This window comes from Gobius niger (assembly GCF_951799975.1).
Source record: "Gobius niger genome assembly, chromosome: 2".
Lineage (NCBI taxonomy): Eukaryota > Metazoa > Chordata > Actinopteri > Gobiiformes > Gobiidae > Gobius > Gobius niger.
The window spans coordinates 33,251,780-33,267,479 of NC_136853.1; the positions used below are offsets into that span (position 1 = coordinate 33,251,780).

Below are 15,700 nucleotides of genomic sequence, written 5' to 3' on the forward strand. Positions count from 1 at the left end.
AAATTCAAGTATAATCCAGGAGACAATAAATGTTTGAAGTCTTTTGCATGGCATCAGAAGATCTGAGCATGTCAAAAATAATTCCTTTATGTGCCCAAGACTTGGATGTAATAATATCTTCATTCTTTTTGCTTATATCCATCTGGGTTGAAACTTTCGATTAGATCCACACAAAAAAATATCAGAATCCCCATTGTGTTCTTCATGGGCACTGAAAACGCATCCTATCTTCTCTCCCCACTTGGGTAAAGTTTAAAGACTTTGTAAATCCACTCTGAATAAAAGGCAACATTGACAAAAAGTGCTGGTTGTGAGGAAGCACATTTTGTCCTTTGAATGCTTACACCGACTACGACTTTCCGCTCATGTTCTTGACATACCAGTGGACCTCCATAGTCCCTCTGTGAAGATAAGACACATACTGTCAACAAAGGCCAGCAGATGTTAGAGCATTGAAAGGTAAACTTCTTACATCACACACTCCTTGTCCTATTATCCCCCCTGCACATATCCTGCTGTCCCCAGCGTCCCCTTTGATTTGTGAGCACATCTCACTGTTGGTCATTTGCATAGTGACAGAGTTTAGTGTGTCATCAGGTGCAGTGTCTGTAACAAATTCAGTCATAAGGATGAGAATCTCATTAAAGCATGAAATGTCCGATGTTGTGTGACATTTGTAGTTGTCAGTACTTTTGGTTTCCCCCCAGCCGTACATGGTGCAGTTGGTGCCTTCAGGGATGTGACACTCTTTTACAGGAAGATGAATGGTGGAGGCCCCTTCAGACACCGGGGCAGGACTAAAGCAAACATCAGAACTTTAATTACAGCATCAAAATGGATGTAAAATGTGTGTCTGACAAAGTAACATTTTTAAAAGACTAAATTGACCAAATGTCTCCAAAAATGTAGTTGAATGTAAATGAAGATAAGGGGGAGCTACTTACTCTGTTAATTTCAACATAACAAGGTTGGACCCCTCTGGGCCACAGATGAGGCGGGAGATGTGGAGTCTGGGATGGTCCAACGATTCGTTAAGGTGCTTCAGTCCGACCTGCACACTGTACTCCTTCAGATCTGGAACACTGCTCCCCAGAACAAGATGTAAAAGACATATAGGATACCAGTCCTAAATCATTATGTGTGCACTCTGTAATTTAGGACAGAATTTGCAAACAAGTTGTCATATTGTCTGATACAGCCAATAAAACATTGTATCATATGATTGCTGAAGGTCATGCAGTACACAAGCGTAGAGTACAGCTGTTACTGGAGCTCTGGGATTCCTCTCTTTTACCATATTATCTGAGCAGTAGCTACAATAAGCCAACTTTTTAGTAGCCTAAAGCTTATGATCTATTCCATGTGTTCTACATGATCAGTAGAGGAAAGAAGCTGTACCATTTCTTCATATCAATACAAGATTGTGTGCACTACACTGTCCACATACAGATATGCCCAGGGCTGTTTAAAAGGTACTGTTTATTTAAATTATTCTTAATGGATTTGTAAGATAAAAGACAAGAGTGTACATAACTGGAAGATTAAAGGAAAGTCAAAAGCATTATAGTGATAACAATCATGTAGATAGCAGTAACATGGGGAGGAAACATATCAGTGAAAGCATTAGAAAATTACCAAGAGGTGAAACACTGTTGGTCTGTCAAAACCCAGTCTTCTCTGATCAAGGAGCCCCCGCACAGATGAATGTTCCTAAGAAACATTAGATTAGTTAATCCAAGGCACCTTAAAATGATCAAACAATTTAATGACATAAAATGACGTACTCTCTTTGGATGCTCACAACCCAGCTGCCGTTTGAACCTCTCACTTCATGTCCTCCAACAATTCTGGTGTTAATGTGTACAAAGCATGAGATCTTGGCACTTGCTGCATCTGAAACAACATATCACATACACTGTGTTTAGAATATAGACAGGTACACAAATGGTCTGATTGTCAGTCCCCTGAATACTTACAGCTGAGAGGAGGGACTACACTCGCAGTTTCACCTAAAAGTTATAAAAACATTGATATCAATGCTGAGAAAAACATTGTATCTCTCGCTGAGAGAGAGAATAAGAGGGAGAGTTTATAGGTAAAGAAAAAACAATGTGTATGTATTCCAAGAAAGTACTTGAGTCCATGTTTTGCACGATGGACAGAAAAAAACTTGGAATCTTCTGGATCTTTAGTCTTAAATCAATAATGAAATTCCACAATACATCATCGTAATAACATGCACTATTACAGCAGTTAGTCTACTGATATTCTAGAAATGACACCACTCACAGGGCTTCAGTCTGCAGTAGTCCCAGGACAGGCGTGTCTTTGGGTTGGTGTAGCACCAGGGTCCATGCTTGTCTTTGTCTGGGTTCCGGCAGTAGTTCTTCTGAAGCCCTACATGGGATATTGTAGAGTGTGAATCCCCACTGAAAAACACACAAATGTGTTTTATTTACTCTCAAGCTATGGTATGTTATTGCTGTTTGTTTATTTGGTGACTATGGCACTAAGTTCATTTCCAGTATTAGATTAGATTAGATTCTTTATTGTGCCTTACAGGAAATTTATGTCCACAGCCTGTCGAGTCAACATCGTCACATTCAACATTTAACACACTCACAAACACACCCTCATTCACTAACACAAGAGGCAGGTGTTCTGTTTTGCCCAAGGACACAATAACAATATGCACTATTGGAGCTGGGATCGAACTGCAGCTGTACTGTGAAAGATCATGTAGAAGGAAATGCTGTTTTGTGAACAGTGCTCATGGGAGTATGAAAGTATGCACTGGGCTTATAGCAAGACAGACCCGCAGGAGCCATGTCGTTTGTGGAATTATTTGGTTGTGTTCCCAAAACTCAGGAATTCACATTCAAAGAAATTGTGTGTTGTTCTGATGATTCAACTGTCACAAGGACAGATAAACGGGATATTGGATTGAAGATGAGAGTTGATACCCACACACATAAAAGTCGTGCTGATAATTTCACAACCAGGGAAATTGTAAAACAAGCTGCTCTCAGTGGTTCTTCTAGGTTGACCCTTCACCTTGGGCACGGCAGACTCGCTGGCTACAGCCAATGTGAGGGGGCTTATTGGCTTTGATCTGCTTCCTTCAGAAAGCACTTCCTGAGGTCATAGGTCAGCTCTGGAACATGTCCATCTGTCTATGCCATTTTGGCGTTTAAAATTATGTTAAACTGAGTCATTGTAACAGCTTCAGTGTTAGTATCAGTTGCTAAGGACTATGAGGAGCCATTTCAGATCTCATGAAACATAAATGGCCAATTGACCTTTGAGGAACCTCTGACTCATTGTTAGCACAAACGGTATAATGGTAGTCGTAGGGGCCAATGGCACAGATTGGCAGCCTCTCTTCTGTCAGTCTATCCAGGGGCAGCTATGGCTGCAATAGCAGCTAACCACCACAGAGTATGGAGTAAATAAATAAAGACTGGAGTGTAGTGCTTTGAGAAGCAATACAAGTGTAAGTGACAACTTACAACTGGTAAGTGACAAAATGAAAATCCCTGGTACCTGTTTATGTGTTGTGTCCAATTCGCACAAGGTATTCCTGAACGGGTGATAGATAAAGTTCCCTGGTAGGTCTCCCCAGTCTCTTCATAACACTCTGTGTAAGAAAATAACATTTGTTGGAGGGTCTATTCAGGATAAGGAAACTATATGTAGCATTAATGTTTGTCAGGATGTTTAAAAACATGTTTCTCTATTTTCTTTTCAGACATGTATTATCTTATTGACCACCTTGGATGGTCCAGAGCATAAAGTGTAATTCTAAAAAGTAGAACAAATATGTTTTCTATATGTTTTCTTTCTAAGTTTTAAAAGTGGCTTATTGCTGCAGAAAAAAATGAGAAATTATGCACATGCTGCCAGAGACTGGTGTTCCTGCTTTTCCATAAAACTGAATTCACAGGGCAATATGCCGCCAAGAGGCCGGATCCTTTGGGACCAATGCCGAAAGTGCCTGTGTAATTCCACTATGTAAAAACATGGCATGTCTTTGAAGCATCTGTCTCTTACAATTACAGTCACATCATTAAAGAAATAAGTAAAGTCCTTTGTGTACCATACACTGTGACCTTGAGCGTGTCAATAAATTACCAGTTTCTTGAGACGTTTCAGCACCACACCGTGGGATATGAGTGCAGTTGGCTCTCCTTTGATTTGGATCTGTGGTAAAGCACCATGGTTGGTCTGAGCCATCAGGGTTTCGGCAGTAATTCTCTTTCAGGTCTCTTAAACAGATACAGGTTGCACTTTACTTTACAGAGCAGTAATAACATGGTAATAGGATGAAAATATCATGGAAACAATGGATCATGTGTAGACCTGTTTCCATTCAAGAAGATACAAACTATGTTTCCAAGTAATGACAGTCTTTATATTAGATTAGGGTTTGGGTGAACATTGTCAATATTACAATGAAATATAATAACATATTACAGTAACACACAGAATTACAGCATTACTCACTTGCATTTGTAGTTCTGAGGCAGAAAGGAGTGCTTATGGGGGAACTGAGCATCCCAGCGTTGGCAGGACACACCTTCCGAAGTGAGATTCATCGTGCCTCTGTAATCTGTCCCTTTCCTCTCTAAACAGGACGTTGATGCAATAACAACACTCTCCTCTTTGTAGTCTGAGTCTAAGAACATAAAACACAAACTTATTGGTAGACAAAAATCCAACAGTAGGAAGTAGAGTGTCGAGAGTTACAGCATAAAGAATGAAGGAAAAGAAGGAGCCAAGAAAGAAGACTTTAATCCCCTCAAGAATGTGTCATGTTTAACCCAGTAACAGATGATCAAAAACAGTAGCATTGACCCTGGAAACTTTCTGTGTTCATAACAGTGGTGCCTCAGGGGTTACACCCACAACAAACACACGTCAGAAGTTAAGTAAGTTGCACAGAGTATGTATGCAATCACGTATGTTACCACTAGCACAAGTCTGTTTATGTTTTATAATCAATACAATAATTGTGAGTACTTCTTCACTTAAAAAAAAGACCTTTAACATAACAAGAAAAGTCATTTCTGTGGCAGAAATGTTTATAGGAAAACTATTCCAAACTTCTTCCTTTTGGATTTCTGTCTGTGTTTTTCTGGCCTTTGACAAATGGGATGGAGAAGATGGAGGAGTAAAGGCAATGTTTTGAGAAGAAAAGTAAAGCCAGTGAATGAGGAATCTTTGGTTTGATGTAACGCATGCCAGTGTCTGAGCTGTACAGTGTACAGGTCAGAGGTTTTTATTTTTTTAAGAGCTGGCCATACAGGAATACACTCATCTGGACAAATGCAGATCCTCTCGTGCCCAGTAAATCACAGCATGTGCATGCAAAAGGTATGTTTGTGTCAGAGAAAAGCTATGACAGATGACCTAGTTGTTGGTGCTACACAGCCTGCACATGTGGGACAATGTCGACGCACAAAGGAAACATGACAATCTGATGACAGGGTTTGCAGCCGTTATCTCTCTAATTTATCTTTGCCTTTTACCTAATATATGAGTCAAATACTATTTGAACTGCATTTGTTTGAAGCTACATGTGAATGCACAAACGTGGACTCAATTTACTAATGCATAAACAATCAAATAAAAAAATATTAGTTTAATTAAGGAAAAAAACAAAAACAAAGCGTGACTGAATATGTGTTTACAATGCATGTAATAAAAATGTTGTATAGCCCTCCACAGGGCTGAGAGATATTCATGGGACTAACCACAATATCCCCAAAAGCATAAAAGTTTGCTTTCAACCCACACTTTAGTTCTGTAAAATCACTTGGTTTTACAATCTTACACCAGTCTGTCTTATCTGTATCTTTATTACCATTGGTTATTACCGCTGCAATAACTATTCTTAAAAGATAATCCACGGTTAACCTCAAGCCACAGGTTGGTCAGACTCGGCCTCTAGCAATATACAGTTAGACATACAGACATAAAAAGGTGCTTTCTGTTCTATATACATGATCTGAAACCTTTCCTTACCACACATAGTGATGTTGCAGTACTCCCATGGAGTTTTGGGGTCCATGGTGTAGCACCAGGGACGCAGGCGATTATCTGGGTTACGACAGTAATTATCCCTTAAATCTTTATCACGGTACCTGACAACAACGGCCAAAGAGAAAAGAAAAACACATGTGAGAGGATATACTGTATTACAGAGCGTGAGGTCTGTCCCTCCCGAGAATAAGATTTCCCTCTGATGCATGAGCCAGGTGTGTAGGTTTACTGCATGAACACAATTCTCACTTTTTGGGCTGGAAATGATGTTTATGAGGACGCACTGAGTCCCATCTCTGACATTCTCGACCACTCTCTGTGTGATCCACTCTGCCTCTGTAATCCTCCCCATTACACTTGATACACTCCTCTGGGGAAACACACAGAAATCCAAAAAAACAGAATGTATGGTCATCTTTAACAGAATAAGCTACATGACATGTCTCTTATACTGAGCCAAGGTATGTCCGGTAAAGAGGCCGGGAGTGTCTTACCCTCTGTACACTGTGGAATACCACACTCCTCAGCTCGTACATTTGGGTCAGTGGTGTAGCACCAGGGACCTCCTGGATCGTTATTGGGATTTCGACAGAAGTTCTCTCGCAGGTCGTGTGCTGGGTATCTATCAGGATAAAACCTGCAAGGTGTAGATGGATTAGTAAAACTGATGATACCAGCTCTGCAGTTATATTTTGGAAAATATCTCCACAAAATAGCACAGCATCAAGCATTATGTGTTCACAATGCTTTTCACAACCAGAGTACATAAACATACAATCATACAATCATACATCTATCATTATGTGAAGAACATAGATGGTTTTCATGGACCTTCATTAGTTAGTATTGCCCTTGATTCCTACCATAAGATATTTTACTCAAGTGTGAAGCAGCCAGAGACTGTCACAGCACAGTAACCTTCAGCCGCACAGAGTATGCTATGAACCACTTGAAGTAACCCAAGCAAGTCTTTTTCTGGCAGCCTTTGAACACATTTAAACCTAATCCCTCGCTGTCATCAGCTCCATCATGTCAGCTCGAACAAGTGACTGCAGCATGGACATTTGGAGAAAAGAGGCTCACTGGTCCAGACATATGGTATGTAACAATGGGAAAGGCTGGGGATGGCTGCACTAAATGGACAGTGTGTGAAATTGGTCCTCTGTCAGGGCAGGATGATGAAAAGCTGGTGTGTCAGCACCCCCTGATCCATGCCGGCCACGTTTTCCCTCCCACCTGGAGACACACAACTAACACACAATACACATCTGAGTTCAAACCAAGAGAAGAAGAAAAGTCAAGTTAAGTGACTATTTAAAGGAAGAAAAGCTGAGCTTAATCCACTCTGCAAAATGACAGATTCCCGGTGTGAAATCAATGATGTAAAAGAAACAACATGTGCAATCCTTGTGCCGACCCTCCCCTCAACAGCCTGTCTGAATGCTCTACCCCAGGCAATGACTCTTTTCTTAGGGGAGTCTGCTCTGCTCCCCTCAAAACCCTGGGGCTTCCACAAGACTTCCACGCTAATGCACAACATTATTCAAGCCAGAGAAGAGGAAATCTCCAAGTTCACCCACTGAAAAGACAGTGTAGGAAGAACAGCATAATGAATCAAATATCTTAACTACAGTCCCTAATGAACACAACATCTTCGAACCAAACAAACATCTGAAACGTGTGACTCAAAAGCTCATAATCTTGTTATATGATAAAGCGCATGCACTCCTCACGTTACAGCATGAGGTTAAAGTCTGTAAACACCTCTACTTTGGAGCAAGTTAGCCATAATGATGTTGTGCTAACAGATGTTGACCAGTAATTCATGTTCTGGCCGAGAGCAGCTCACTCTGGAGAGCAGGAAAAGCACAATGCAAACGCCTCATGAAGAACAAATTGATGAGATCGGAGATATCATTGAGATCCAGTTCACCTGCAGTTTATAATGTACAGTATACTGGCAGAGGTATAGTTAGTATAATGTACAGTAGAGAATGTCACAGAATGTTACTTATGTTACAGAATTGCTGGCCTTGGAAAATAATCTAGACATGTTTTAAATGTAATCTTGAATTTTGTAAATTTGTATGAAAGCAAATGTGTGGCAAAAGTGTGGCATAAGACCCACTTACAGATAACCTGTTATCACAGTAATGCCAATGTTTTCCTTTTCATTCTGCGCATATACTAAGGTTCAAATGTTAAACACTCACAGGCGGAAGCCCCCGGTGTTTGAAGGGAACCTCTTAAGAAATTACCTTTTGCCCACAACGAGCAGTCAAGCATGAAAATAATAGCTACCTGAAGTGTCAGTGGTGCGTGGGTCACACTGACGCTAACCGTCACACAGCAGGTTCATCCAACTTTAGGTAACTCCACAGTAGAACTACATCAGATCTCCCCTATTTAGTTGTGGGTGTCTTTATTTGTGAAAACGTTTTTTTGTTTTTTTGTTTTAATCTCAGAGGGACTTTCCTGGTTAAATAAAGGTTAAATAAAATAAAATAAATGGCAACATCTTCGAACCAAACAAACATTATTAGAACTAAAATGCTCTTTAACAGGCTAAATTTTACTTCTGGAATTCTTAAGTCAAGTATTGTATTGTCGAAGTTGACAATCAAGACACCCAAAATCTCACTTTTTTGTCACAACAAACATAATCTCACTAATGAAGTTCCTTACACCAAATGTATATATTTTATCTTATGCATCCTTCCCTCAGATAGTATATGTGCCCACAAACTCATATTCATGTATTTTAGGTATAACTAATGAGAAGCAGAAAGAGGACTTTGCCAGAGAGCTGTCTTTACAAATTTACTAATCTCTGAATTTCTAGGAGCCAGTGGGAAAATATTTTGGGATACACCTGAAGTCCTGCAGTGAAGGGGAAAAAAGCTCATTTGAGAGGAGATCCCTGCTAGTGTTGAAAGAAATCTGACTTAACTCTGGATAAGCATTCATCCTCAAGGCCTCCCCTTTTCCTTTAACCCCTGAGATGGATAGACATCACTAAATCAGCGGCCCAGGCCTGCGTTGTATCAGCCACACAGATGCAAAGAGCTGATGGAGCTGGCAGAAGGATTATCAGAACAAGCTTTGAAAGGCGGCTGTTTCAAATGTACAAGCTTTGCTGGAAGTTCACAATGAGCATAGTATAGCTTTAAACAATGCAGTTTAGATTTATGCTGTGTACAGTATAATAGAAAGCGATGGACATTCATTTTGAAGGTCCATGAAAGCACAAAATTGATGCATTGCTAGTGCTGGAGCCTCTCTGTGTAACTATGAACCCGCCAAACAGTAAGAAACCTGGCACTGACAATTATAAATTAGTCAGCAACCAAAGAGAGTGACCCAATAGTATACAAGTATTTAGGTGTCACCGTGGATTCCCAATTATCATTTAAAAACATGTTCAGAAATTGAGGAACAAAATTCAATTCAATTTAAGGAATTTTAAACATACTAGAAATAACTTAACGAGTGATGCTTCAAAATTGTACCTAAACGGCGAAATTCTCTCGCATATTAATTACTGTTTGACGAGCTGGTGTTAGGCCAACAAGACCACATTGTTGCCCATAGAAAGACTTTATAAGCAGACAGTAAAAACATTAGACAAAAATAACAATTCATCTCACCATTATAAAGTCTTTACCAAACATACATTTTTAAAGTGGGAAAATTCGATGTATTCGGATGTAATTACGGTCTATAAAACCCTACTGTAAAATCCCACAGTCTATAAAACCCTACTGTAAAATCCCATTTAGAAAGACTTCATTTGGACAATCTGCCTTCTCAGAACGTGCAACTCACTCCTGGAACTTGATCCCAACAGAATTGAGGAACCTGACCTAATTCCACACATTTAGAAATTCTGTGAAGAAGTGGCTCTTGGACAATCAGACATGTGAGCACAACATGGTCTAGACTCTAAAGTCACCAACCACTACATGTCTGTGTGGAAGATTGTGGTGTCCCTTTCTGATCTTTAAGCGGAGATAATTGAGCTATTTTTACATATGTAGCTCTATGTTGTTTTTCATCATTCACTGTGTTTTTATGTCTCTGTGATGGTGGGACCAGCCATGGGACTACGGATGAAAATTAGCCTATATGGCTAACTCTGGTACAATTACAAGTTGAAAAAAAAACATGTTGATTTAAGTGCACTGTCCCAATTCAAATAAAGATTAAAAGAAAAAAAATCATTTACATTGATATATTTAAATTATTGTCCAATTCATCAACTGTTGTATGGGGGATTTCAAAGAGGATTTCCAAGAGACAAGACACAAGTCAGGCAGCTAATTGCTTTGCAGAGGCCCAAAATGCATATTTGATTTGAGTAATGTCCTCTTTTTGTCAGTCCACTATTAATATTATTGCAAAGCAAACAGACTTACGTGTGCTCATTGATGACGTTATCAGACCAAGCTTGGCATGTGATGTTTGACTTTGTCCATGACCTGCGACCTCTGTAATTGTTGGTCCCAATAATGCATTCTCTGATATAATCTGAGAAGGGGCGAGATAAAGATCATTAAAACATATCTGTGATCATGTCTGTCCTTTTTTTCGCCCTGCAGTGCATTCAATTAAATGGCAACTTGCATGCACAACAGTTTCCACATGGAATATATTTTGTCTCCCGCCGTGTTTGGACATAGGGATGACTCCAAGTGTTTCAGTATGTACCAGTGTGTGTGTGTGTTATAACCAAAACAGTAAACTCCCTCAAGTTCATTAAATGTCAAAAGGAGGAGTTTTAGTAAATTTAACCATAAATTCCCAAGTGCAAGATTCCACAAGCAAGCGCTGAGGAAAGCCTGAACACCGTTTGTAAACAATATTCTTTTTCGGTTTACTTTGCACTTGTCTGCCATGCTTGTGTGTGTGCAACTCTCCCCGCTGTGGCCATACAAAGCAACAACGGGAAGAGTGATGGCTTGCTTTAACTATACATACATGACTTACTTAATTCAACAAAAAGACGTAATGGAAAATAACAACTGAAATGAGGATTACCTTTTTTCTCGTACAGTGTGAAGTTAGTGCTGCTCTGCTTCTGCACTCCAGAGCTGAAACGGTCAAAGGGAAGCAAGTGGCATTTCTGGCTGTGCCTTTGAAAGTTGAAAGCCCTGTTAAAAGCAGATCAGAGATAACCATGCTATAAACAACTAAAAGTATGCAAATAATGAAAGTTAACCCTGCAGACGACTATTGTAAGCACATGTCAGGTCTAAAACCAGAGCCCAAATCTCACCTGCAGTTTGTCTTTGCTTTTTTGCACTTGCGGGCGCAGTGCTCTGGTGATCGGCTATTTCGTACCGAAGTGGTCTGAGGGCAATCTGTACAGACCAGCACATGGCTCTCTGTCTTCTCATACTTCTGTAAACACTGATGGTTTCTTCTGCAGTGACCTAAAATGCACAAGAGACAAATCAAGGCAAAAGTCTTTCTGTTCTTTTTTTTTGCGGTTTCAGATTTTGGACATGTTTGTTCTCTTAATGTATAAACTTTCACTTCGAACAAATACATTTCCTAATTTTCACAATCAGGTGTTTAATCATTGCAAGGAGTCACTGTTTCACCAGATTTAGATTAGAATAAAAAAACTTTATTGTCTACCATGCACAATGATGGCATAAATGTGCCTTTGGCTTGCTCACACATTCAAATACATGTGGGAAATTGTAACTTCAAAGCCCATTTGTTGAGTTAAATAAAGAACACTTGCAATTAAATTTTTCCCTCATGTTTATGTCAGTGATCTGCAGATTTGTTACAAACTGATGTCTCTAAATTTATTTACTTTCTCTATTTTATTATTTATTTCCCTGCAGTCACCTCAACACTGTGAATGATAGGGGTGTTTATTTATGCCTATCCAATTTTCTTACACACGGTTTACACACATGATTTTACTTTTTTCCACATTAAGAAAACAAAACAAAAGAACTAGAATGATGAAAGTAAAAATCCTTTATTTTATGGAAAATGAAGGATTCAAATAGAGCATTTTTACTTTCATAAGTCGGTTGTGCCTAGGACCTCCTTTCTCTTTTTCAAATGGAGCTTTCTGCATACAGCTCCTGGAAGAGCACCTGACTTGATAACATTCCGAACCCACAGCAGCGCTCACTCACCCTCTCACTTATGCCAAAAAACAAGAATGTATACTCTGCAGTAACATAGTCAACCATAAAGCATAATGTTCAACAAGACGTTTGTATCAATGGTATGCATACAAAAGTGTTGGAAAAAATGACTATGAAGTCAATAATGTCCTTAAAACAAATTGAAATATAACTTTAACCTTGGTGCTGCACGGAGAGCGCTGTTGAAAGTATTTGACATATTTCAATGGTGCAACCTTATGAAATGTGAAATAGTAGGAAGGAACTGAAAAATGCTTGCTTTTAAAAAGAGAAAATTAATAATATTTAAGCAATTAAGTAAGTGCGTGCTTTATTTGTCATTGTACAACCGTACAATGAAATAGTGTTCAGGTGTTAGTCCTGAGCCGCTGCGACTGAGCCAGCATGTTTTTGGAGGTCGGGGAAACCGTAGCACGCAGAGGAAACTTGGCTGGCTGCCTTCAGGTGCAGCGCCTCCTGGGTTTTTCCCTGTTTCAGAGCATGGTGTCCTGCACTGGTCAGCTCCACCATTCCTCCTTCCTCCTGTGCAGTTCCCTCCGCTCCTCAACTCTCTTTCTCCAGCTTCTGGGAAGAGCGTAGCAGTTAATCTGTTTTATTCTCCAGTGAACGTCCATCAGCCAGAACACTATAAGGATAGAAGGCATTTGAGGCTTAGCTGTGAGTCTTGCCTGGATACCTCCTCGTTTGTCCCTTTTTTGCTTCCTGTAGCGCCTCTTGTGACGCCTCCACTGTGCTGCCTCCACTGTGCTGCAGGTGTGGGGGCTATTGGTGCCTCTTCAGGGTTTCGGAAGAAGACATTTGTAGGTCTCAAATATCTTTCACTCATAATTTGGTAGACGAACTAGGAAGTCTTAGATCCACCAAACTGGCCTGAGATTACAAAGCTGCTGTGATGCATGGCATTCGTGCAGACCACAAAGAAGTGTATCCTCATGGTCCTTGTTCTGGTAACACACTATTTCATTCAGTAAGAAATGTGTCCATGAGAAAACGCCTCCTGCTGTTAGTGCTTCACATGATTGTGGCTGCCTGAGAAGCTTAAATACGCCCTGAACTGTGAACACAGCCAAAACCAGAGCAATGTCAATCCAAGTGAATACTTGCTGTAGTCTCACTTTGAGATGGTCATGGTGCATATCTTATATTCTATTGCCAAAGAACTTTGTCCAAAATAATCCACTCACTAATGCACTTTATTTCTCTGCAGTATATTTATGTTGCTTTATGTTTTTACAGTTAGATGGCTATATGGGATTCCTAAGAGAGGCTATTTCTATAACTTCATGAGCCTTAACACTGAACTCTAAGGCCAGCCATTAAAAGCTTATTAAACCCCATGCTGTTTAACTACAGTAACATCATAATGATTTGATACAGACATAGGAATAATTGCTGATCGCTGGAAAGTTTCAGTATCACCCTATCCTCTCTCTTTCCTTTATTGACATCCAACACTTTAAAGTGAAATGGCGCATGTACATAAATACAGAGCTGTCAACAGTGTAAAAGACATTGCGTATTATAAATCATTCCTTTATTTATAGACCTTTTAAAACCATTTCTTTGGAAGACAAACTTCAAACAAAAACAGAAAGACTTCACTGCGAAGCACATACACAGCAAAGGGGATCCAATGGGTTCAAAAGAGGGACAAAACTATATTTTACCTATGAATCCTTTGAAATACAAATCCATCATGTGTTACCTTACTGGTCAAAGTAGAAGCACATCCCTCAGCAGTGCATGTCTCTACTCTGCTGTCTCCCGAGGCCAGCAGCTTCAGATGCACTTCGTTTATTTACAGTCGTTTCCTCTTTCGAATAATAAGGCTATAGTGTGGTATGAATTTCACATTAATATCTTATGCGACTAAGTTACAAAAATGCAGCCTCATGCCAAGAAGCGCTGTGTGTACTTCAAATATTGTAAACTGTGGCGCATTCAGTGGTTGAAAATGTTTTTTGGGGCGGGCGTGTTATTAATGTTTAGGCTCCACTCAACCACATCTGGCACTCATCACATTGTTGTTTCAGCCCTGATGTCTGGCGAGGCTGCTCAATTAGATTTCACTTAGGCTCTTCCTCTTCTCATATAGTTGGACCTTTGCTATCTTTAAATCCCACACATTTACTCAAGGAGACGATTAGAATAAACGCTGCTTGGAAGAAATTGCTTTAAGTTACAGGCGTGTGTCTCAAGTCTGACTGAAGAAATTATGGAGAGGATGATCCATCCTCTGCCTTTTACTTGAAATACTCAATACTCACTGAGACACCCTTGAGCCAAAACTTAAACAAGGGGAACCATCTTCAACTCAGTCCAGTTGACAACATTTAAATCTCTACTATGATCCTCAGCATGATGAGGCAAGATAGGGTCATGGCCCAGCTGCTCTGTGGAACACAAAGAGAGAAGCAAGTTCTGTCTGGGAATTAGGCAGACATTACATCTGCTTCAGAGAGATGTGGGACTTCACTGGAGTGTCCAGATGTTCACTCCTCTTTCTCACAAATGCCTCTCTGGTCGGACAGGCCCAGAATACCAATGCAAGGAGCTTGTACTCGACTTTCTCCCATTTCCACAAAGGTCAGAGGTCAGGGTCACAGCCCTGGAGGTGCAAATTGGAAATCCTCTGATTTATAGAATGCTCCATCTAATGTGTCAGGACAGTCTCATAATAAGGAAAAGAATCTTCAGATGTCAAAATCACATTAAAAAGCAGGTGTTTCAGTAAAAGACCTCACGTGCATCACAGCATCTTCATTGAAACGGCCCTGGTCTAACTCTAGAATCACCTTCGCACAACGTTACACTGTGTCTGTTGCACAAATGATCTTGACCTCCATAAAAGTTTTAAGGGTGCAGTAATGCCTAAGCAGATGCAGGTTAAACCGAGCGATTTGGCGCGCGCTGACGCCTTCAGGCAGGGACTGAACTGCTCAGTGCGTCTCAACGCAACCTGAGACATCTGACACAATTAGACTTTGATTGCCACAATTTCAACAAGTGAGAACAAACACGGGCAAAGCCGGGTAAGTGTCAAGAAAAGTTCGCTAGGCTATTTAAAAAAAAAAAAGAATAAATTGTATATAATATATAATACAATTTTATATATATATATATATATATATATATATATATATATATATATATATATATATATATATATATATATATATATTATTGCGTCGGATTCGTTCATGTTCGCGACCTACATTTAAAATAGTGCAAGTTTTATTTAGGCTATTTATTGGTTAATTTTTGGTTAATGGAATGTCACAACAAGCAGCAACTACGAAAAGCTTCTATGAATATTATAAGTTATTACTTTTACCTGTGTGAAGAGCAGTGAGGAGAGCGCAGAAAAAGGCTTGGTAAATGGATGCGTAAATCCTCATGGTTAAATCCCAGAAGGTGAACTGAAGCGTGAGTGAAGTGCGACTGACTGAGCAGGACGAGTCTCGCCTTTCTCAAATTGATGAGAGACT

The 15,700-nt window shown here is 39.8% G+C and overlaps 1 protein-coding gene across 1 annotated transcript; it reads right to left on the reverse strand.

Moving 5' to 3' along the window:
• Positions 1–181: 181 nt before the first annotated feature.
• hgfa (hepatocyte growth factor a) lies at positions 182–15,666 on the reverse strand. Its single transcript, XM_079551831.1, is given in 18 exon segments — positions 182–401; positions 473–606; positions 691–797; positions 945–1,085; positions 1,636–1,710; positions 1,785–1,905; positions 1,908–1,915; positions 2,283–2,429; positions 3,544–3,637; positions 4,132–4,265; positions 4,504–4,675; positions 6,025–6,143; positions 6,292–6,412; positions 6,537–6,679; positions 10,458–10,569; positions 11,080–11,192; positions 11,318–11,474; positions 15,547–15,666. Coding segments are annotated over 18 exon segments (2,139 nt in total). The 5' UTR covers positions 15,611–15,666; the 3' UTR covers positions 182–224.
• Positions 15,667–15,700: the final 34 nt, after the last annotated feature.